The sequence below is a fragment of the Leptonychotes weddellii genome, chromosome 13 (assembly GCF_054177405.1).
Source record: "Leptonychotes weddellii isolate Sample4059 chromosome 13, ASM5417740v2, whole genome shotgun sequence".
Lineage (NCBI taxonomy): Eukaryota > Metazoa > Chordata > Mammalia > Carnivora > Phocidae > Leptonychotes > Leptonychotes weddellii.
Genome location: NC_138381.1, coordinates 33,576,360 through 33,600,501, shown reverse-complemented (window position 1 = coordinate 33,600,501; position 24,142 = coordinate 33,576,360). Strand labels below are relative to the sequence as shown.

The following is a 24,142-nucleotide window of genomic DNA, read 5'->3' as shown; positions in this document are numbered from 1 at the left end:
TTTTTTTTAGATTTTATTTATTTATCTGAGACAGAGAGAATGAGAGAGACAGAGAGCACATGAGAGGGGGGAGGGTCAGAGGGAGAAGCAGGCTCCCTGCCGAGCAGGGAGCCCGATGTGGGACTCGATCCAGGGACTCCAGGATCATGACCTGAGCCGAAGGCAGTCGCTTAACCAACTGAGCCACCCAGGCGCCCTGCCTCCTTACATTTTAAAAGATAACTTTTCCCCGATTATAAAAGCAGCACATGCTTACTTTAGAAAAACATTTAAGAAAAATACTGAAAACAAAAAACACGCATAATCCTGTTGTCCAACTTCTTTTTTGAGGGTAAAGTTCAAGGAAAAACAAGCATTTGAATTACAGCGATCACCAAGGACAATTTATTATCTACTTGTGCAAAGAAAAGTAAATTGCAACAATAAAGTTTTGTTTTTCCCTTTGTCCTGTGCACGAATCACACTTTTCTCGGGCACATTCCCGACACTGTGGTCCAGTCCCAGGGCAGCCGTTCCCTCTCACTGTTAAGTATTTCACTGGACTCCGTTAGAAAGGTTGAAGAAAGAATAGACACAAGAAGAGCAAGAACATTTTACTTACTTTTTAGAGAAAAAAGCAGGATAAAAACAAAAGGTGGGCAGGAAAGCGTACAGGTAGGCAGTAGCAACTAGGCAGTTTTTCTCCCTTGTTAGCTGGGAACTATCTCGTGAGCACTTACTCTGGCCAGGTACCCTGGGAGCATGACAAAGTCTCTAACTTGAATTCAAGCAAGTTATGTTCTTGTGGGGCGACAGCCACATGTAATAAGGAAACACAAGTGTAAATAAGGTCATGTGAGGTACTGGAAAGCATGGGGAAAACCAGAAAAGGGTAACGAGAAGGACAGTAACTGGGAGACCTTTGTCTTTGGGTGATCAGGGAAGGCCTCTGAGCCCAAATGATGGGAGCAGGAATCTGTGTAAAGATCTGATAGGAGGCTTCCAAGCAGAGACATGCAAGGCTCGGGGATAAACCTGGTGTGCTCACAGAATGAAAAGAAGGCTAGTGAGACTGGACACAATGAACAGTGGGAGAGAGTGGAGGGCAGGGTCGGACCATGAAGGTCATGGTGAGGAGTTTGATTTAAAATTTTAATCTTAACTCAATCTGTCCAATAAGAAATGCCAAGCTAATAGTCAAGCTGCAGGAAAAATAGTAACTTTACAGCGGAGCACCACGTCAGGTGGCACACGACGTCACTGTAGAGGATACAATACCACATTGTGGTACTTCTGCCCCAAATGATCAATCTAGTCCTAAAAAAGATTAGAAACAGCCCAAATGAGGGGCAACTTGATCCTGGGCTATGCTCTGGACCAATTTTTTCTTTTGCTGGAGGGAAAATATAAAGGAATCATTAAGACAACTGGAAAAACATGAGTGAGGTCTAGAGACTAGATAATGACATGGTATCAGCATTAATTTCCTGATTTCAATAACTGAACAATGGTTATATAAGACACTGTCTTTTTTCTTAGGAAACATACACTGAATATTTAGGGATACAGAGACATCTCATCTGTAACTTACTTTCAAATGGTTTAGCAAAAAAGTGTTTGTATGTGTACTCAGAGAGAAACAGAATGATAAGGGTAAGTAAAATAACTGGGAGTTGTATGAAAGATACACAAATTCTTTGTTTTACTTTTTTTTTTTTTTTAAGATTTTATTTATTTATTTGACAGAGAGAGAGGGAGAGCACAAGCAGGGGGAGCAGTAGAGGGAGAGGGAGAAGCAGACTTCCTGCCGAGCAGGGAGCCTGATGCGGGGCTCGATCCCAGGACCCTGGGATCATGACCTGAGCTGAGAGCAGATGCCTAAACATCTGAGCTACCCAGGTACCCCTCTTTGTACTACTCTTGAAACTTTTCTGTATTCTGAATTCCTTCAAAATAAAAAAATTAGAAAAAAATGTAAATATAATATAAATAACTTACTGGCAATTAAAAAGGCATTAAATATTTCAAAACCAAAAAAATTAAAAATAAAAAAAGGGACATGGTCCCGTCTCTCTCAGATAGTCCAAACTGCCTGCAAATCACAGAATAATAAACTCCCCCCAGCCCTCAGATTTGTTAAGACTTACGATCATCTGCGTCTACTTTCTCCTCATTTGTTGAAAGTTGAGATTCATACTTGGACAGCTGCTTCTTAATCTCCACATCATCATCAGTTTCAGGTTTTTTCTGATTCTAAAATGGCAAGGGAAAGCAACACTTTAAAACCACTGATGTGCTTATGTGTACAATTATAAACAAACAGTTAAGCAAAAGACTCAGAGAAAGACAACAGAGTAAAGGACCTTTATTGGGATAAAATTCCTCCAAGGGCAGGCAGGGCCTGTAGTTAACTTACACAGCACCTAGTCGTGTGTTTTAGGCATAACAACTGCTCAGGAAGGTGAAGCATCAAGGCTTCAGTAATATGAAATGTTGCAAAATCACATATTCATCTTTCTCAGTGTCCCCTAGGTCATCTACTTTAAGTGTGCTCTGGGAACCTGTTAGAAATGAACAATCTTGGGCCACACCCCAGATCTAATGAATCAGCATAGGGATTTTAACTAGATGCCTGGATGATTCATACACATATTAAAATTGAACTCTGCCTCAGGTTATCAATTTAGAACCAACTGGAGACATATTCTCCAGCATTTAGTGATCTGCTAACCAGCTGCTTGGTTTTCTCCATCCCTCTTTTGGACACCGAAACCCCATACTTCCCATACCTAAAACTATACTGTGACACTGATTAGGAGTTTGCTATTAAAACCAAAATACTTTTCCTATAATAAAACACCATTAACAAGCTTTCTCTTTTTAAACAAATCTCGGTTAGTTAGCCTCAAATTTATCACTAGGTTTTTAACTACCTCAATACCATGCTTGAGCTATTGTCCTTATCTCTGAGCCCAAACATAAAGATCACCATTTGAACACTGGTGCCTGTGTATGATTTACGTAAATCAAACATTACTTACTTACGTAGAAGTAATGCTTTACTTACTTTTTTTACGTAGAAGAGAATACTCAAAATGATGAAAATTGTCACACAAATAATAGATTTCTTATTTGCAGTACTTTTGAATATGACTTAAACAATCACCACCGGACCCGAGATTTCATTCTAGCTCTGATAACATGTAAAATATCCGTACGTTCTTAGATTAAATCTAGAGTTCTTAAAGGCAAGCACACAGACACATCTTTATACCTACCCCTAGCTTAGTGCCTTCAACAGGGAAAGTACTTCAATATTTGTGACAATAAATGAATTCAGGATATTTTATGTCACATCAGTTAACGCTTTCTTTCTTGTTGGGCAACAACCTAGAACTCATAGCTTAACCAATTCTTTCATTCTATAAGTACTGGGGACCTATAATGTTCTCTACGCTGAGTTCTGGCAATACAACGTAAAGATGCACATGGTCTCCGTTTTCATGGAGTTTATCACCCACAGGGAGGGAGGCTTTACAGATATAATGATTAAACAGTTCATTGATGGCAATTTTTGATATGTTTTACAAAGGAAAACCACATAGTGCTATGAGAGTGTATAACAAGATCTAACTAAGTCCCAGTGCAGGCTTCCTTGAGAAGGTGATCCTTACACCAAGACCTAAAGATAAGGAGTTTGTGGGGGAAGGGTGGGCTGGGAATAGGGGTGGAGAGGTGGATTCCAGGTAGGGAGAACTGCATGTGGGAGGGCCCTAAAACAGGAAGGGGCCAACCCCATCCCAGAAATGAAAGGAGCACAAGGTGGTTGGGGCTTAGTAGGTCAGAGACAGAGGGGGCTAGAGGCTGGGTGGCAGAAGGAGACCCTGACAATGCAAACCAAGTTAAAAGTGTGGACTTTGTCCTACTAGTATCGAGAAGTCACTGAAGGAAGGATTTTGAATGGTGGTGTACAACTTCATCAGATTTCCACTGAAACAAATCACTTTGCTCTGCTCTGGATTGGGAGAAGAAAACAATAAAATACTGCAGACAGGCCAGTTAGGAAGTGGCTGCTCTCTCCCAGGTGGGAGATAAACATGGCTTAGACTAGAATGATAGCAAGGAAGAGGGAGAGAAAATAGAAAGGCTCTAGATATATTCACTAAAACTAGCTTGGATATGAGGATAAGGGAGATGTCATAGATGACTTGCATGTTCCTAGTGTGAGCAATAACCTTCACTGGTAGAAAAAAGGTTTTGAGGCTGAACTTATTATAAAGGTCCAACTATCTATATCAAGTATGAGATGTGACCCTAATTTGAATATAGATTTCAGATTGACATATATGGTATGATATATGGAATCTCCTAGGGATGCAGAATGGATATCTTAAGGAAAATCCTTAAGGCTGAAAAAGTTCTCAAAACTCACCATATAATGAAGAGTTTTTGTTTTGTTTTGAGAGAACAAATGTAATTTAAAACTGTTAAATGAGTAATGCTAAGATCTGGACACCTTTAATAAAATATAAACTCAATATATTCTAAAAAGGAAGAGAACAAGTAACATTTACAAAACTCCTGTGGGAAGTCTGTGTAGAAATTATGCTTACTTGCCATTTAATGTTTCTTATATGTTCAACAAATGTTTGTTAACTATCATGTGCCAGATGCTATTCTAGGCATTGGAGATGTAGCAGAGGTCCTAGCTCTTAAGAATTTTTATTCCAGTATAAACTATTTTCAAAAAGAGATCATCAAACTTCTTTGACTATAAGCCATAGTAAAACATGTAATATACTGTAATATTACTGCTGCCTTTAAAAACATTGGTCATGACAGAAGATTAATTTCACAACTCACTGAGTTAAAAATTGTTCTGTATTAAATCATAGAGAGCCTACTTCTTAAGAGTCCCATGTTAAAGAGTACCAGATTAAAGAAAAGCTATCTATAGGTAAAATTTGAAAACTGAGTTGAAATTAGCATGCTAAAGAAATGATGGCATGTGAACTAGAGCCACAGTAAAACAAACAAACCTCCAAACCTCACCCCCACCAAAAAAGAATAAAATATATTTATTTTTTTAACGGAAAGAATTCCAGGGAATGTAAACAAGTAGGATAACTCTCCAATCACTCCAAGTGAAGCACCTGGGATCATGGGAACATGGAAGAGGACTCTCTGGATTAAGAATAAGCTATTCTCATTTCACTTCTTTCCTCTAACTTTAGGTCCAGTAAAGAGAAGGTTCACAATTTGTAACTTGAGGTCTTAGTGAAGGTCAAATCTCTAAGGGCAAATCTTCACAGGATGGAGAAGGAGGCAACTCTCCTGTTCACACACACACTTGTTTCCCACAGTGAGCTCTGTGCTCAGCAAGAATCAACTACATTTGTTTTCAAACATCTTCATGCCAGTTAGGCTTGTTATTGTAATTGCACAATTTAATTACACATAACTCAAACTGTGAAATGATGGTGAGAATAGTTACTTCTATGAAAACTTAAGCTGAATGCTTTTGAAAGATTCAAAGGCAAGTTGTTAAAAAAAAGAAGACTATCAAGTTATGTAAAGCAACCACTGCATAAAATTTACAAAGCCTAGATTCTACTCTTGAATAGCTTTCCAAGTGTGTAACCTCTTGCTCAACTTGAGAGAAACCAAAATTGGAGACTGCAGATGAAGTAGCCTGGCTACAGAAAAAAAAAAAGATCATACAGAGCTCTGACTCAAAGAAAATCTTGGTCAACATCAAATGACCAGAATATGAATGTACAAATGTTTTAAGTTAAATTAAAATGTCTAAGGGCGCCTGAGTGGCTCAGATGGTTAAGCGTCTGCCTTCGGCTCAGGTCATGATCCTGGCGTCCTGGGATCGAGTCCCGCATCGGGCTCCCTGCTCCTTGGGAGCCTGCTTCTCCTCTGCCTCTCTCTGTCTCTCATGAATAAAAAAAAATAAAAAAAAATAAAAAAAAAATTAAAATGTCTAAGATGTGTACATATCCTCTTTAAGAGTTCCCATTAGGACAATCTTTTGACTGACTTGCCTAGTCACATCAGTTTAAGAGGTGCCAGATAACCACAGGCGACTCATGGGGTGTTTTTACCAGAAATAAAGAGCCTATACTTCATACTATTGGCTTCATACTATTTTCTGGCAGCAATTTGCAAAGGACAAAACTGTGAAAGTCACAAACCCTCTGAAACACAACAGAATATTCAGCTACTGGATGAATAATTAAAGTGAATCACAACAGTTCATCATAACTACCAATAAATACCAACAGTGTATCCATAATGCTTCTTTAAAAAACAAAACAAAACAAAACAAAACAAAACACACAGAGCGCCTGGGTGGCTCAGTTGGTTAAGTGTCCTACTCTCGATCTCAGCTCAGGTCTAAATTTCGGGTCGTGAGTTCAAGTCCCACGTCGGGCTCCATGATAGAGATGGAGCCTATTTAAGAAAAAACAAAAAACAAAACAAAAAACCCCACACAAACAAAAAACCACAACACTTTACTGAGGTATGACTGACAATGAAAAAGGTGTACACATTTAATGTATATAAATCAATGAATTTGGGTATATATATCCAAGAAACCATCGCCACCATCAAGGCCGTAATCGTGATGCTTTGGACCTTCAAGGCTTTGTTTGTGCCTTGTTTGGTTTTACACAAATGTTCATCCTTCACCATTCTTACCCTCTTGGGAGTTTGGAGGGAATACTGAAAATAGAGAACTCCAGGGTTATCGAGATGGAGAACAGCTTCCATGAATGCCTCTGGAAACAAAAATTACCTCAGGGTACTGAAACCCTCTCAAATGAAGATCATACCCGCTGGACAAGCTCAGCTAACAGTCTAGTTAGAATACTACTCACGTAAATGTCTGATGCATAGTAAATACACAGTACTTTTTCTTACCTTTTTCTTCTTATCTTTAAATTGCTTGATCAATGTGAGTACATGTTCAACAAGAAACATGAAATACAAGCCACCCAGAGCTGTCAGACCCTTCCATGTGGAATCAAAATAGGTACTTTCTTCTATGTTTTGAGAAGACAGATGACTGAAAAGTGGCCCTCTCTTCATTTCCACTGTGGATTCTTCATGGCTGTGACTATGGTGGTGACTTGCATGAGACTACAGGAAAAACAGTTATGTATTTTATGAATTCATTAGTTTCACACATGTCAGAAAAATTGGCTAAGATAATAAGGTCAAATATGAAACCATTCAGAATTAGGCAATTAATGGGATATGTCAGAGCTGAGGGGGGGAAGTTTAATACATTAAAATGACCCACAGGCTGCTAGCGATCTACAGCTTAATGTATAATGTCCTAAGGCACTTAACGGTGTACATTGGTTTAGCGTGATGACAGATACCTTCTCTAACGACTCTCATACAGGTAGCGGGTATTTTCAATGTTTGACACGTTACCAGGGCCACAAATGACAGGGAACTCCCAGACTCAACAGGCATATAGGGTTTACTGTTTATACTCCAGGCAGAAAAAGCCCATACTAGTCCTGTTACTGCGCTTACAAGAAGCCTAGTGTGTGTCATGGGCCCTGGCAGGTACCCGAGATCAGGTGCACTGCCCCAGCAGTCTGCCACAGGCATTAACATGAGGGCATGTCAGGGAACTGAGTGTGGAGCACAGCAAGAGCGGTGAGATGGGGGTGGTCCCAGGATACACTCCACACACAGGCTGCGTGGTGCAGCGAGTATTCCTGAACATCTGCCATCTGGGGCCGAGGGAGTGCAGCACAGCAAAACAGTTTTGCGCTATGTAGAGAGCTCTGGAAATGATTTCTTTTTCCCACTGACCTGTAAGCCTTTAAGGGAAACTTAAAAGATGCAATCCAAATACTTTAAGTTTTTAACAGAGCTATTAAATAAACTTTACTCAACTTATTTAAGAATTTACTTGTGTCAGTGAGTATGGATCTCTAATTACACACATAAATTCAACTCTAAAGGAAAACTCATTTCTTGAGTACACAGAGAATCAGTTTCTATTTCTGCGGCAATTACATTAATGTAAGCAGATAATTCACATTGTTGCAATCTGTCACAGTAATAATATCTGAGCAGAAGCTGTCTCCTTCATTAACTGGGCCCAAAAAGTTAAATTAGTTGGTATTTAGTAAATTCCCTTAAAGAGAAAAGCAAAAAACAAACCACGAACATATATTAAGATCTAGTACAAAAATGCAGCTTTCAGTCACCAAATATATTTTAAAATCAACTCTTCTAAACCAAATTTCTAACCTTTTATGTATATCAATACAAAGAATTCTAGTACAAACCAAAAATATATTAATTTTTTCACTGTTGAATAATAAAATATACTGATAGGACAAATGACTGTACTTACATGTGGAAGGAGGTGTAAAAAAGCATCGCCACTTAATGTCCCAACGGCCAGTGCCACAAGGAAACTTAGGAGAAATTTGAAAAACACCCGATTCATGAGAGGCACTAAGATAACGCCGAGCAAAGACAGAAAACTGATGATGGAAATGGCTATAAAGCCACCAACCCAGGCTGTCAAATAAAACACAGCAAAGGAAAAATTATACAATCGATAAACTTTAAAAGAGTAGCATAAAGCAACTTGTAAAAGCAAGTTGCCTTTCTTAAGCTAAAGAAATACTAACTCAGTGGAAGAGGACTGTGGAAATAGGGCAATAACCATTTGCTGATACAAATGAATAATCTGACTGAACCCTCCTGGGAAAGAGCAGAGGTCTGGTGGAACGTACTTCAGATGGGGGTGGAAGGGAGAAAATGGTTACCAACGATGAATTCTAGATCATTTGGGAACTGAGCTTTTAGACTCCCATATACAGCTAAATTAGGAAAGAGAGGAGTTAAAAAAAAAAGAGAAAAAAGAAAAAAAAAAAGGAAAGAATGAAAGAAACCGGGAATTCAATGATTTCTTCAGTAAACAAAGCAATTATTTATTTACCATAGTTTTTGAGCAACACAGCTCTACACTATAGCAGAACTGATCTTGGTTTCATTTATTAATAAGAACCAGAATTAGGCCCCGATATAGCAGATATTAACTCTGACCTTCTGAAACAGTGTGACAACATAAAAAGCCCAAATTTCAAATGGCCCTGATTTCCTGTGGGATGACCTCAGTTATAATCCTGTTTTATTTATTATTATTTTTCTTAAGGCAAGGCTAACCAACCTCCTTTCTTCACATTCAAGGCAGAGAACAATTAAGATATGTGGGGGGTGCCTGGGTGGCTCAGTTGGTTAAGCGGCTGCCTTTGGCTCAGGTCATGATCCCAGGGTCCTGGGATCGAGTTCCACATCAGGCTCCCTGCTCAGCGGAGAGCCTGCTTCTCCCTCTCCCTCTGCCTGCCGTTCTGTCTACTTGTGCTCTCTCTCTGTCAAATAAATAAATAAAATCTTTAAAAAAAAAAAGATATTTGGAATTACGCTGAAAAATGAATAGGTTGATGTAAATATAAGGAAAAGTACAACATAAATGTATCTACTTGAAATTATTTTTATGTAAGAAAGGCAACTCTACCTATTTGTAAAGAATAGGTCTTTGGAGGGATTTCAGCTTTCTTTTCACTCGTTGTATGAATCAGACATGATCTAGCGTCAATTTGATTGATGATGGCTGGGCAGAGATAGTTGAACTCCGTTGCATTCAGCAGAACCTGGATGCCCATGCCATGAGATGTAAGCAACTTTGACGCATTGAAACACTGCAGGAAACAAAACAGTGAAAATCACCAAAAGCATTCCCATTAGATAATCCAAAAAAGTTGTCTGATGATACAACACCCTTTCCATACTGAAGCTCCTTCTTTATTTTTTCAAGTTAATGCATTAAAACCAACTTTTGTCTTGAGTACTTTGGAACTTGCCTCAAGCTCCCTGGAGATACTATGTCACAATGGGGATATCCCACCTCTTCTGCTTCCTTCTTCTTGGGAGAAGCAGGTAAATCACTAGTCATCTAGAGAAAAAGCCCCAAGTGGAATAACCTTGAGGATAAATGGACATTCACAAGCCTGTTAACTCACTGTATAAACCTATTAAGGAAATGAGCTTTAATTTTGAGATGGAGTTCATTAGAGATTGAGAAATATGTTGCTTTAGTACTAAAGCTACCCTACATGGCCTAAACAAGCCCAAGACACGTCACTCTTCCAGCAATGACCGTACTTGCAAAACTTAGCTCAGTTCTGTCTATACACCTGGCAAAAGCTCTACAATGAGAGAATATTAAATTATGTAAATTACTCTTGCGGAGGGCAAGGCTGGTTAATAAAACAAACTTGTACCAGCAGGCAGCTGTTTCAACAGCTTAATTAGATGACAAGCTTAGTTTGAAAAGAATCCCCTGTAGGTAATCTAAGCTCCCCTTCTCACACAAAAAAAATTGGCACCTGCTTCTCATCTTCTGTGAAGTTACTTTAAATTCCCATAGTTCTTGGCCAATACTACTCAGGCCAAACTTTATTACTGGTGTCGCTATGGGAATGACCATCAGGATTATTCCGGAATTGGTACAGTCATAGGATGACTTGAACGAAGTACTCTTTAAGTTTTGCTTATTAATGCATACTAACTAATTTCTTGCTCTTGACATCTCTCAGCCAAGAACTGTGTACAGTCTGGAAGTCTAGACTAGGAAGACACGTGACTTCAGAACCTCACTTCCCAGACTTTTCAATTGTCCAGCACATGGTTCTTGGTAGCCGCTCCAGTTTCAGCACTCCCCAAGTCACTGAGAGCCCTCTTTCAAGAAGGTAACACTATTGTTCTCCATGCCTTCTTTTGTGCCTTCAGCCACACCTTTCCCTAAAACATGGATTCTAACTCCTGCTTTTTCGACCTCCCATTTTCTACTTTTCATTAACAATATTTACCTTCTAAAACTTTATCCAAATATCCTTGATTACTGCTTTCCATACTCATTTTAAATTCCATATTAGAAAATAGTTTTAGCTGCCAGCACCATTCTTACCAAAAAAATTATCCCCCAAGTTTTCTATCATTAATGTTTACAACACAGTAGGGACAAGGGCCTTTGGGCCAAGTGCCTGGATGAGAAAGTAGAAATTCCCTTTTCAATAACATCATTTTATTTTTACTTCACACTCCTTGCAACTAGAGATAGAATGGCAATGACAGGACAAACAAGCAGGCATAATGAAAAACATTCATCTTACCTCCTGAGTATTTTCATTTGCGTTTCTGGAATACATAAAGCCTTTTCTGGGCTCACTCACAGATTCATTTGTTTTCCTACTGGCCAGCCGGCTCACCCGGCTTTTTTCTGTGATACTGGGTGGAGTGGAACTGCTCACGTCTTTGGGGAAAAATTTTCCAGGTTTTGGAGTGTCTATTGTCTCTAGAAAGTGAGTTCCTTCAGAGACAGCATTATACACAGCTGAGGTCACTTCACTAGCAGTAACACCATCCTTGATTAAAACATTCCTTCTACCATTGGCACGTTCTGATCGGTGAGATCCTTTCCCCTGGCTGTTTCTGGGATCTTTACCCAAACTATCAGACTCATGGTCTGGGCAAAGAGCTTTCCGATTATTTTTACTGGAAGCAGGATGATTACGGTGAGAGTGGTGATCATGGTCAGAGTGATGGTCGTGGTCATGGTGTATATGGATTTTTTTAACCTTATCTATGCCTATATTCTGAAGCAATTTTCTGAACCCTTCAACTGACAAGGAATTATTTTCTCCATAGCGATGGAAAAGCTGCTGTAGATGATGTCGCCGTGTGGCAACTGCCAAGTCAACATTAATGCCAGATTCCCAATTCGTAATAATTTTCTCAGTGGTCTGAGCGAAAGCAGTTGCCGGTTCTAGTTCATGAAGGGGATTTGTGACTGACAGGGTGAAGGTCAGAATCAAGATTACAGATAAATTCCTCGCCATTGCACCTTCCTAGAGAAGACAGAAAAAAAAATTCTTGCCTTCACTTTTAAAACAATTTAAAACTTAAGAAATCTCATGCTGAAAATTGCTATCAAATAATCAAGGTTTACAGAGCATCATTTAGTGTGATTGATTTAGTGCTACATACTGTGAAAATGTAAAGAACTACATATATACATAAAGAAAATATGAAGAATCCTAGGCTCTACCCTTGTATTGCTAAAACACTTGAAACAGCTGGAGAACAATTGCGTGCTGAGACCATAATTAGCACTGCAAAAGCAATAGTAATTCAGAAACTGGAGATTCATGTGGTCACAGACATACTTGGCAACTTATTACTGCTTCTGTGGACCCTCAAAAGGGATCACCAGGTAAGAACAATGATTTGAAACAAAACCTAACTACCCCCATCATCATCATTATTTTATAGAATAATCTTTTAACATAAAAAAACTAGAAATGGCAATCTCAGGATAATTCACATTTAAACCTTTTTAAAAATATATACAAATCAACTTAAGGCTTCTCTCCCCCAATCCCACTCCTCAAAGGTACCTAGTTTTGCCAGTTTCTTGTATTATCCCTTAGGATAGTTTCTACGCATACTCAAATAGATGTGTCCTTTTTCCTACTCAACAAATGACACCTTTCTGTGTTGGTACATATAGATTGATCTCATTCTCTTGAATGCCTGCAAAATAACACCTCTTCAAGTAAATTAAACTTCATAAAAAAATGTATAGTTCTTATGTGGCTATAAAACAGTGAAAATTTTATCACAGACTATCATCACTCATCCACACAATAGTATTTGGAACCAAAGGCCTACACTCCAAAGAGAAGAATGAAGTTGAGCCTTGGGGCGCCTGGCTGGCTCAGTCAGTGGAGCTTGCGGCTCTTGAATAAGCGGTTGTAGGTTTGAGCCCCATAAGAGATTACTTAAAAATAAAATCTTTAAAAAAGTAAAAAATAAAAAAAATAAAGAGATCATTTTATATAAATCAAATTGAGCCTTGAAAAGCAGAACTCAGTTAAAGAAGAGAAGGTATAGTCCAGAGAAGCAGATGGACTGATATCTCAGGACCCAGCAGACGTCCACCACCACTGATGGATGGTGATTGTGACCAAATTCATCTGCCATCAGCCAAAGAATCTAGGGGTCAGGTTCCGGAGCTAGAGAGCAAGGAGGGGCAACCTAGTTCTACCACTTTCAGCTGTTTCCTGCACCAGAAAAGCTGGTAATGATACATAACTTGACGGATGACTGAAGAAACCATATGAACGAATGTCTGTGCAGGTGCTCCATAACTGTCATTTGTTGCAGTGGAAAATGGAAGTATGTAACTACCATACGGCTAGACTCCTGAAAGAAGAATCGTCAGAGCCTGAAGTTTTGGGAATTCAGTTAATACGCAAAAGAGAAAGATTAAGAAATCATTCGCAGGAGAGAGAGGCAAGGAGCGGGGTGGGTGGGGACACGCACAAACGGATGGCTCAGTGGGCAGCTCCATGCCTTTCTCCAGGGAGGATGCTTAAGGCGGTCGCGGACCGGCCGGCGGATCTTCCCTGCAAACCAGCATGTGTACAAGAAAAAAGAAAGCCGAAGGACAAGGGCCTGGAAAAAAGGGGCGAGTGGAGAAAATGGGAAAAGAGGACACAAAACTGCTTCCAAAAGCTTTTTATTTTTAAACACGACAGTACCTTCTTCGAACATGAGATGAACAGGACAGACCGTTTCCTTCTAAAGTCCTTCGCTGCACCCCGGAGCCCAACTATGCACCCGAAACTGGGAAAGTCCGGCCTCCACGGCCCGCGAGGCTCCCCCTCTCCGCTGTCCCCTCCCGGACCTGCGGGACTCACCTCTCCGCGGCCTCGCCGTCCCCGCGCGCCGGTTCAGCTCCCCGCGGGCGGTCCGGAGGTTTCGGAACCGGTCCGTGCTTCTCTCTGAGAAACCTCTACAGGGCACGGAGAAGCGGCGGTCTCATCTGCCCGGCTGCCCCTCGGGCCGGGGTACCGCCGCGCAGCCACCGGGAAGCCGCGCCCCACACGCCTCGCCTCCCGGGAGCAGGAGGACAATTACTAATTACCGCCGCGCGCAGCGCGCCGCCGCGAACCACCGCCTCCGCCGGCCATGACTTCAGGGCATGCGCAGTGCGACCCGGAACCCCGTCCCGGTCAGGCGGATCCGCGTGTCCGCCTGTTCGCGGGCGCCACGGGGCTCGCAGAAGCGGGAGGGGCAGAGGCGCGGTCAGAGTGGGCTGTGAGCGCCGACACCAGCTAGCTGGGGCCCTTTCTAAGAGCCCCTCCGCGGCCCTGCGCCTCTCTGAGGCCGGAGACTCGCTCTCCAGGCCCCCCGGCCAGCCCCATCTGCTACTGGGACCCTGGCCGTGAGGGGCAGCGGGACGTTCCTGACAAGCACACAAGCCCCGGGTCTTTGTGGAAGGTGCTGAGCCACTCCAGTAGGGCCTTCGTTCCTGGGACGGAGGCTGTGCTTCTGCGCTGGGCCACGAACCAGAAGAGAGCTGGTAACTGCGCTCAGACACTGAGGACCACTCGCGGCAGGAGAGGGGGCGGGCTCGCCTCCGCCCCGCCCTCGGCCGCCTCTGAAACGCGGTGCGGATAACGCCAGCGGGAGAGGCGACCGCGCGAGTAGTTCCGTTCCGAGGGCGGAAGTGCGCGCTCAGGTCTCGGCCGCGGCCCAGCCAGCAGCATGGTTGCGCCGGTGCTGGAGATAACTCACGTGTTTTGCTGCCCAAACCGGGTGCGGGGCGCTCTGAGCTGGAGCCCCGGGCCCGGAGGACTTTTGGCCTTCGGCACGTCCTGTTCCGTGGTGCTCTATGACCCTCAGGTAGGAGAAGTGGCCGGACGCCCGTTTCCATGTTCTTCGGGGGTTCGAATCCTCTGCGTGCGCTCGAATCCTCTGCGTGCGCTCGGGGCGGACTGTAGACGCTCTTGCGGAGCGGCGGGAAGGCTGTGTGGGCGAGGAGTCGCCCATGGGCGCGCGGGACTCACTCCTCGTCCTCTCGCACGCCGCGACAGCCTGGGATCACCAGGTCCTGCCAGTGGCCTGTTAGGCCCACGTAACCCCACCTGAAAGACCTTTTCTGAAGCCTTCCGTGGGAACTGTCATACTGTTAACTAGTTTGGGTTTTAAAGGATTTGCAATTTAGGTATGGATGAAAGCCATAATCACAGGTGCTCATTTCTGTATTTTCCTTCAGACTTATTTAATAAGCTTGTATTGAGTTTCAAAGAAATACCACTTTTATTTTGGCTTTGGGAATAGACATTGAAGGCGCTGTTGGGGTAAAGGTCAAAGGGATTAGGGATCCTAAGCAGTAGTTATAAAGCAGGACTTAACACATTCCCTGAACTTCACCCAGCCAGTTGATTATTCTCTTGGTGCGTTACCTACCTAACTTTTCAAGTGCCTAGTTTTTGCATTCTTCCCAGAGTTGTCATAACAACTGTTCTCATTGTCTAATTTTGGACAATACAATTAGTGTTGCTTCTCAAAAAGAGTCTCAGTGTAAAAAAAACAAAGCAAAGTGCTAGAAATGAAAATGCAGTGCAGGAAATAGCTATCTGTATTTCTTGTACTGCTTTATTAGTTTGATTAAAAATCCCATTATTTTTATAACCTTTTCACATTCAAATTTATATATGAAATAGTTGTACTCATTTTCCGTGTCTTGAGCTTGCGTGCCATCTCTGTTGCCGAGTGCATTCTTAACTCGCAAGAGAAAGCACAAAAGCACGAAACCAACTGTAACTTTACCGAGTCAGTCAGCCAAGGGCCGACTCAGCTGTAGAAGCCCATCTTTCTACAGCCATTTAATGTATTTGTGCCTGTGTCTTCCATTACATTTTTACTTCTGATGATAACTTGGTGGTCATGTTAGGGGATTTTAGCTTACCAGAAAAGTATATTGGGCCTAATAAATGTTTTGTTAAATATTTGCTGTTTGGGCACTTAATTAAATATAGGAATAAGAGCATGTCAGATGCTAAAATAAAGTTTTGGAGTGATACTCATTCACCAAATTTTTGAGGACCCTCTATGGGCTAGCCCTGGACTGGGTGGTGATGACACAGAGAGAAAGGGTAGTAATTCTTGACCATCAAGCAGTTCTTAATCTAATGAGAGAGACAGGGAAATACGATAAATTGTTCCACAACTTCAAATAACTTATGTGTGAAATATACTAGTTTTTTCACATTTACTTTGCATACTTTTTTCTCGTCATGAGAATTTCAGTTGGCATATAAGCAAATAGGAAGTTGGTGCTATTGGCAGTAGAGAAAGGGGCTCTGAAGAGGCAGGCACTGTAGTCAGAGAGTTAATATCCTCACCAGTGTGGGAAGTAAAGAAAGCCCAAGTGTGGAGGGATTTTGCTGAAAGCAACAGTCTAAGAAGCTGCTGGGAATTGGCTATACGACCTGAAAGGATCTGCTATTTGAGGGAGGAAGTAGTTGTGGCCTGGTAACTTTGTATCATTAAGGTTGAAGGACCCAACACCTGATCAGCCATGGTATGCAAAGTTGAGTCATGAATTTGAATCCAGTAATCGTGAATTCCTCTATTGAGGAATTTTTGCTCAGTAAAGCCCTCAGATTGGTGTAAACATGGTGGAAGTAGGCCGAGACCTGTGGGCACACAAGGAGGAGTTACCTTGTCTAGCCTGGGGTGTCAAGACAGGCTCTCCAGTAGAGAAGGATGGAGGCGATTAGTAGGAGCCAGCAGATGAAGATCGGAGAGCTCAGTGTGCTGAGAGCACAGGACATAGGAAATGTGGAGTGGTGGAAAATGCAGACACACATTAGAGTGAATGGATGGTTTAAAGTTTATGAATTAAGAGAGGTGATTTGGTTTGAAGTAATCCTGAACTTTATTAGCATCAAAACCACTGATATCTGACTTTTATTAATTTATTAATTTCTCTGTAGGATAAATTGTAATTTACTAACTGGTGTTTTCTTCTGTAAAGAAAAGAGTTGTTATTACCAACCTGAATGGTCACACTGCTCGAGTCAATTGCGTACAGTGGATTTGTAAACAAGACGGTTGTAAGTATTAATCTAGTTGTTAAAGCTGATCTCAGTTGTTTTCTGATAAAGTATTATTAGTCATTTTTCTTTTATCACTTGTGTTAATTTAACATTAGCTTATCTGATATTATGCAGTTGGAAAACAGAAGAAAAACAGTATGCCCAGTGAAATATCTGACCTGTACTTCATAGAACTAAACCATGGATAACATAGCAGTGCCTAGGATGAGGGTAGAGACAGCCCCTGACTCTCTGGCTAGACCCTCTCCATTGTCCACAGTTTTTGACTGAAAGCCTGTAAGCAGGGCCTGTGCTGGGGTGCAGGCTGGGATTCAGAGGATTTGGCTTGAGATCTATTTCTGCCACAGACAAGCTATTGCGTTTTTAGGCAGACCATTGTATCTCTGTTCACCCCAGTTTACACCTTAGTAACACCTGAAAAGTAATGCTTGAACTTGGTCAGGTGACCTTAGAGGTTCACAACACCTGTGAGGTCAAAATTATTTTCAGAATAATACAAGAAGTTAGTCATAGTTTTCATTCTCTTTCTGTCTCAAGTACACAGTGGCATACTGCAACAGATTGAGTACAGAAGCAGATATGAAAATCCAGTTGTATTCTTTTTTTTTTTTTTAAAGATTTTATTTATTTATTTGACAGAGAGAGGCATAGCGAGAGAGGGAACACAAACAGGGGGAGTAGGAGAGGGAGAAGCAGGCTTCCTGCGGAGCAGGGAGCCCAATGTGGGGCTCCATCCCAGGACCCTGGGATCACGACCTGAGCCGAAGGCAGACGCTTAACGACTGAGCCACCCAGGCGCCCCGAAAATCCAGTTGTATTCTAATAAAGTCAGATGTTAAAGAGATGGGCAGAAATGTAAAACAGTGCCTCTCTTCTCATTAATTTTTTGTTTTGGGAAATATAGGGATTTCCCCCCCCCAGCCCCCCACAAATGTTATTTATGTTAACATGTGATGGGGTTCGTCATCATTTTTAAGTAAACTAATAAAAAAGTATTTTTCAGATTTCTGGTTTAACTTCTAATGTGGTTGATATTGGTACATATAGTCCATATAAACAAAAGCTTTTGGGGTTCTCAAAAAATTTTAAGAGTGTAAAGGAATCCTGATACCAAAAAGTTGAGGATTACTGGACTAGATTATCTCCAGGTCTCTCTTATCTCTAAGATTCTTTGATTCAGGAACTTTTAATTAACATATTGCTTTTAGATAGTGCTTCTGAAATCCTGTGGAATTTCCTCAAATGTCTTATATATACTTACTGTGGTATTCTTATGGACTCTGAATTAATTTTATTTTCCTTTCCATAAACATTTATTGAGAGCCTTCTGAGCCGTGCGCAAATGCAAAATTTTCTGAACGAGTAAGACTTTGCCATGACTTTATCTGTGACATTAAAAAAAAGTTTAATAAGCTACTTATTTCATTTCATAATGCAGGATTAGTCATGTTAGGTCAGTAAAAATCTTTAAATAGTAGAAAGAGTGGCTGTTGGTGCAGATATTAAAGCACAATTGTAATTATATTAATTGCCACCAAGTGACATCAAAGACTACTTGAATTTCTGTATAGGAATTTATTATAAAATATTAATTTGGGCTAGTATATTTTATCTTCCCTTTAAAAGTGAGGTTACATAAAATGAATTGCTTGTGTTTCACTGTAATCTATAACTATTATGTTTGGTTTCCTCTAAGATTAGGGCTCTATCACCAGATAATTAAGATGTTTTTTCTTAACCCAGGTATCAGTGAACATAACATTTTAATAATACCATTTCATATTTTCAGGGATGCCAGGCTGGCTCAGTCAGCAGAGTATGTGACTCTTGATCTCAGGGTCATGAGTTCAAGCCCCATGTTGAGTGTGGAGCCTACTTAAAAGGATTTAAAAAAAAATACTATTTCATATTTTTAAAATTTAACACATTACTTTTATGTTCCTTATAGTAATTTCCAAAGTCATGTAGTTAAATGGCTTAATTTCTGTGATGTATGAAGAAATTAAACCCCAATATCACAGCTGGCTGGCACTAGGGTTAGGACATGAACCTGGGACTTCTGACTATAAGTCCATTGTCCTTTAGACAATTCCCCACCGCTTCCCCTAAGTATCTAGCACATAGGCCAGAAGAAACAAACAAGTGGAAAATCCAAACCAAAATGATATTTGATTATTTCCACCCTCCTTTTGGTTGTTAATCCTTTTGTTATCAATAAGAAGTTGTAAATGGTTAAAAAAAACTACTCTGAAATATTTGTCTTGTTTTAAAAATATGTTGTATACTTGGTAACAGCAGCTGACTATAATATCTCATATATGTTATTCCTGCCAAAAGTGTTTAGCCTGAATCTTACATGAGGAAACAACCAGATATATCCAGATTAGGAACATTCTGCAAAACAGTTGTCTGGGACTCTCATTGTCACAAAAAAGGGGGACTGGGAAACTATTCTAGGTTAAAGGAGACTAAAAAGATATGACAACTAAATATGCAATGTGTGGTCCTTAGATTCAGAATTTTAAAAAGGTATAAAAGACATTACTGGGACAATTTGGGGCAATTTTAATATGGACTGTATGTTACATTAATGATGCTGTGTCAACAATTAAAATTGTTGAATACAATAATCGTATTGTGGTAATGTTGGGGAATGTTCCAATTCTTAGAAGATAGATGAAAAAGTGTTTTAACAGTCAGAGGTCCTGATATCTGCAACTTATTTTTAAATGGTTTGCCATAAACAAAGAGGTCTATGCATATACATATATAAAGTGAGATTTTAAGCAAATGTGGCAAAATGTTAACAGTTGGTGAGTCTAGGTAAGGGGTATATGAGTTTTCTTATATCTTTTCTATAGCTTTGAAAGTTCTCAAAATAGCTGGGAAAAAATAAAAATATTTATGGAAATAAAATTTTTTCCAGCTTCTTCTACTGAATTAGTTTCTGGAGGATCTGATAATCAAGTGATTCACTGGGAAATAGAGAATAATCAGGTGGGTAGACATGTTTATAGTTACAAGAAATAACTTATATCTGCTTTTATTTTCAGCTCTTCATATCAGCTGTGTTCTTTTATGAAGTTGCTTCATTCTTATCAGTAATCCAGATCCTGTATGTTCTGTACTTCACATGCCCTGTACCCTTTCCTCTAATATTTGTTCTCATATTCATATGCTGTCATTCATTTCTGTGAATTTCCCATCTCTTTGGAATAGTTTCCAACTGCACTTACAGGGGCCATTTGTTCTCTTTTCAGTGATAGCAAAAATTAACAATGCTCGTGTTCATAGGACAGCTGTTACCACGTGGGTATAGATTTACATAATTCTAAGTAATGTTATAATATGCACTGCTGACTATGGATGGATCTCTACTGATGGACACTAGGTTGTTTCCAGTTGTAAGCGAAGATTAAAAGCGTGTTAGACATTTGAACATCTGTCATGCAGAAGATGAAGAGGAGGCAGAATCTTGTTTATGATTCATGTACATGGTTTTGATGGCAAAATGTACTTGAATAGCTAAAGTACAAGGGTAGCTCCGTAGATATGTGCTCTAACTTGCTGTACGACAACCATGGTGCTGTGAGTTCAGTAGAGTTTTAAGAGGTGGCCTTTGAGTTGGGTCTTAAAATATGGGATGGTTTCCTTGGGAGGAATTTAAGGGGCGAGAATTCCTGGTAGGAAAAATGGCATGAATAAAAAAGCTCAGGTGGTAAAGGAGACCACCTGCTCAGCAGTATCCAGTCTTAACCGAAGCCTAAGATGTCTTTAGGGCAGGGTTTTCTAAAGTTTGTTCAGAGAATTACTCATCTTTCAAGAAGTTATGTGAAAAAAGGAATCTATGGGCAATCAAGGTTGGGAAATAACTTTGGTGTATATATCTAAGGTATATATCCTATACCTTCTTTAGAGAGTCCCAGTGCACCATGAGTGTAGTGAAATCCCTGCAGAGTTCTGACATGGACGAACATTGAATATCTTCATTTAACTAGCATTTTCCAAATTTCTTTCAAGTTTGAATTTTTTTTTTTTCCTTTTAAATCGCTTAGCATTCCTTATAACTCTGAACACCATAGTTTTGGAAATGTTCCTAGGTAATTCATTGTAGGCAGTAATACTAAGTACATACAATAGGAGAAGATTGTGTGGCAATGTGAATATCAGCTTTAAGAGTTTGTTCTTTATTAGCAGGCTTTTGGAAGTCATTGGTAATTTCTAAGCAGAACAATATGAGTGTTAAAAGAAGATTAATCTGACAGCAGTGTGCCAAATTAGAGTAGGAAAAAATATGAAGAAAGCAGTGTGGGGTGTGTTTTTGAAGGGAAGATGATTTTGACATTGACTAGTTATTAAAGGAGTGGGAGCTGGTGTTAGGGGAGTGAGTAATTAAAAGTAGTGGGATTCTGTTTTCAGGCTCTGAGAGAAAGGTGCTTCTACAAAGAAAAATACGGAAGTAGGAAGGAATATGTGGAATTTACTTACAGACATGTCATTTGAATTGCTGGCCAGACGTCCAGACTTGTCCTCAGAAAGAGGGCGGATATGGAGGTAGGGATTTTGGAAGTACCTAGACTTGAATAAGAGCAAAGAGAAGTGTAACAAACTTAAGTCGTGTTTGGACCGATCTTGGCAGAGGAATCCAGAGAATGATTTGAGCACTCATTTTTGAGATTTTGAGGTGATACTTGCAAAACTCTTTCCTCAATGTTGCCTCATGCTTCTGTCAGTAGGGAGGACTGAGCAAGTATCTGAAGGCAGACAGCAAACTTAGAGGCCAGAAGAGAATGTGAAGCCAGACGAGGAGGACAGCAGGAGGGTAAAAGGCGTAAAAGGGGATGAAGGGAATAAGAGGATTTAGGGGAAGGGTCCACACATGGAAACCTTAGAGGCTTACGGGTTCCTTTCCATATGCATTCCCATGTACACAGGAGCTCAACACACACTTCTGATAAAAGGAAATAATTCTAAGCTGGTATAATGAGAGGTTTGAGTCTCTGACGATCGAGCATTTTTTTTTTTTTTAAGATTATTTATTTATTTATTTAACAGAGATAGAGAGCATAAGTAGGCAGAGCGGCAGATGGAGAGGGAGAAGCAGGCTCTCCACCAAGCAGGGAGCCCGATGGAGGGCTCGATCCCAGGACCCTGGGATCATGACCTGAACTGAAGGCAGCTGCTTAACCAACTGAGCCACCCAGGCGCCCCTCGAGCATTGTTTTTTAACAAGCTGGTGAACTTGAGAGGTTTCTTTTGTTTGAGTTTTTAAAATTCTCTGATGGTTGATATATCACCCTGCTTAAAAATGTAAAGTGAGTACTTTAAATAGATTTAATCTTTTAGGGAGTAATGATAGAGACTCATGTGAAAAAAGTTTAAATACAGGAAAGTGTAAAGAAGGAAAATTAAGTATAAAACAGTTAACATCCTGATGAACGTTGTTCTAGCTCTCTATTTTGTGTGTCTGATTATACATAAAAGAGATTATACTGTAGTTGAGTTTTTAAAAATGATTTTTCGAAGAAGCCAAAGGTCAATGATTACAGGAAGTTAGTGTACAGATCCTAATACATAACTATTAATCATCTTGAATGGCAGAGTTTTGCTTAATTGTGAAAACAACTGAGCAGGCATTTAAGGGGCCCCTCTATTTCAGTAGACAGCAAATCATAGAAGACACTTCTCAAAGGACATGGTGGAATCTCACACATTTCGAACTCCAAAAAGTATACCTAAAATAGCAGAAATGATACCATAGTGAATAATTTTGCATGGCAGGCAGGTAGACTTGATTAAACAAGTGGGATTTCCTAGTTCTGTTTGCCATTTTTTTCATTCTCTAACTGTACCTGATTCAGGCAAGTATCATGCGTGAATGCTAAAAGTACTTGGTAAAAGTTTGATAGAGAATAGAATATTTACCCAATTCCAATGTATAATCTCACATAGTATCACCAAAAAAAAATTAACTTCACAGTGAAAAAACTTGGCAGACACTACCTCTACTAGGATACCAAGGTTAACATCACTAAAATTGGGACTGAGTGATATCATGTGCTTCCTGACATAATGCATGCGGATAGTAATGATGTTAAAATGTATATCCAGAATCTAATCATGAGGAAATATCACACTAATCCAAAAGAAGGAACATTCCACAAAGCTGGCTGTAGTCTTCAAAAATGTCAATGTTGTGGTTGTCTTTCTATGTTATCTTTTTATTGGGTACAGTGTATGTCTACAATAATTTAATCAGTTTCGTATTAGGAATTTAAGGTTAATTGCAATTTTTCACTGTTATAAAGAGTGTGTGATGAATGTCTTTCTACATTTGCCTTTTATTGTTACACTAGTGCGGTTAGCATCTCAGAGTAGATTCTTAGATGGGAAATTGCTGTGTCAAAGGCTGTTCACGTTCGTGTGTCCTTACTGTGTTCAGACGAACTTCTCTGAAGTTTACATTCTCTTCAACTTGAAAGGTTGTATTCTGGGTCACGCATTTTAACTGTACCTTTAATTCTGTGATTTTAGTTAGATAAAGATGAATGGTTAATTCCTTTTTTATCACGTTTTTGTCAACTCTTTCTGATGTAGCTTTTGAAAGCAGTCCATCTCCAAGGCCATGAAGGACCTGTTTATGCAGTACATGCTCTCTACCAGAGGAGGGCATCGGATGTTGAATTACATACACTGATAGTTTCTGCAGCTTCTGATTCTACCGTTCGAATCTGGTCTAAAAAGGGTTCAGAAGGTAGGTTTAGAGACATTATAATCTATATGAAATAGTAATTGTCAAATGAGTGACAGGAGGACATACATAACCATTTTTTTTTTCAGTGTTTTAAGTCATTTTGTTCTCTGTAATGTTAAAGGTTGATAATTTAAATTCACATGGTCATTGGGGGCTCAGGATTGACCTCTTTCATCCCCTCCTGCACCCAGGGCTGTGATGATGCTACCCAGCCTTTCTGGGTGGATAAGTTCAGAGTTAGTTGTTCATGGTGTTTTTTATTACTTCTTAGTAACGTGCCTTCAGACCTTGAACTTTGAAAATGGATTCACTCTGGCTCTCTGCTTATCTTATTTGCCTAATACTGATGGTGAGTATCTTGCTAAGTATACATTAAAACAGCAATATATAT

At 40.2% G+C, this 24,142-nt stretch overlaps 2 protein-coding genes across 6 annotated transcripts in view; one reads left to right on the top strand and one right to left on the bottom strand.

Annotated features, from left to right (window-relative positions):
• Positions 1-14,095, bottom strand: part of SLC39A6 (solute carrier family 39 member 6) — a 19,825-nt gene extending 5,730 nt beyond the window's left edge. Inside the window, exons 1-6 of the mRNA XM_006741742.2 lie at positions 13,788-14,095; positions 11,199-11,933; positions 9,542-9,725; positions 8,369-8,538; positions 6,910-7,128; positions 2,127-2,232 (exon numbers count right to left, since the gene is read on the bottom strand). Of these exons, the coding sequence (XP_006741805.1) occupies positions 2,127-2,232; positions 6,910-7,128; positions 8,369-8,538; positions 9,542-9,725; positions 11,199-11,924 (1,405 nt within the window). The 5' untranslated portion in view covers positions 11,925-11,933; positions 13,788-14,095. The remainder of the gene's footprint in view (positions 1-2,126; positions 2,233-6,909; positions 7,129-8,368; positions 8,539-9,541; positions 9,726-11,198; positions 11,934-13,787) is intronic.
• A 399-nt stretch (positions 14,096-14,494) lies between these two features.
• The window catches only part of ELP2 (elongator acetyltransferase complex subunit 2), a 27,227-nt gene continuing 17,579 nt past the window's right edge, over positions 14,495-24,142 (top strand). For 2 of the 5 annotated variants that reach the window (XR_014139633.1, XM_081801389.1), the window contains exons 1-5: positions 14,495-14,775; positions 16,916-16,994; positions 19,924-19,994; positions 23,595-23,751; positions 24,023-24,100. Coding sequence is in view for 4 of the 5 variants with exons in the window: in XM_081801389.1 (XP_081657515.1) it covers positions 14,638-14,775; positions 16,916-16,994; positions 19,924-19,994; positions 23,595-23,751; positions 24,023-24,100 (523 nt within the window). In the remaining variant the exon portion in view is untranslated. Of the gene's footprint in view, positions 14,776-16,874; positions 16,995-19,923; positions 19,995-23,594; positions 23,752-24,022; positions 24,101-24,142 lie in introns of all 5 variants that reach the window. The other 3 variants (XM_081801390.1, XM_081801391.1, XM_081801394.1) reach the window with 3 other exon arrangements.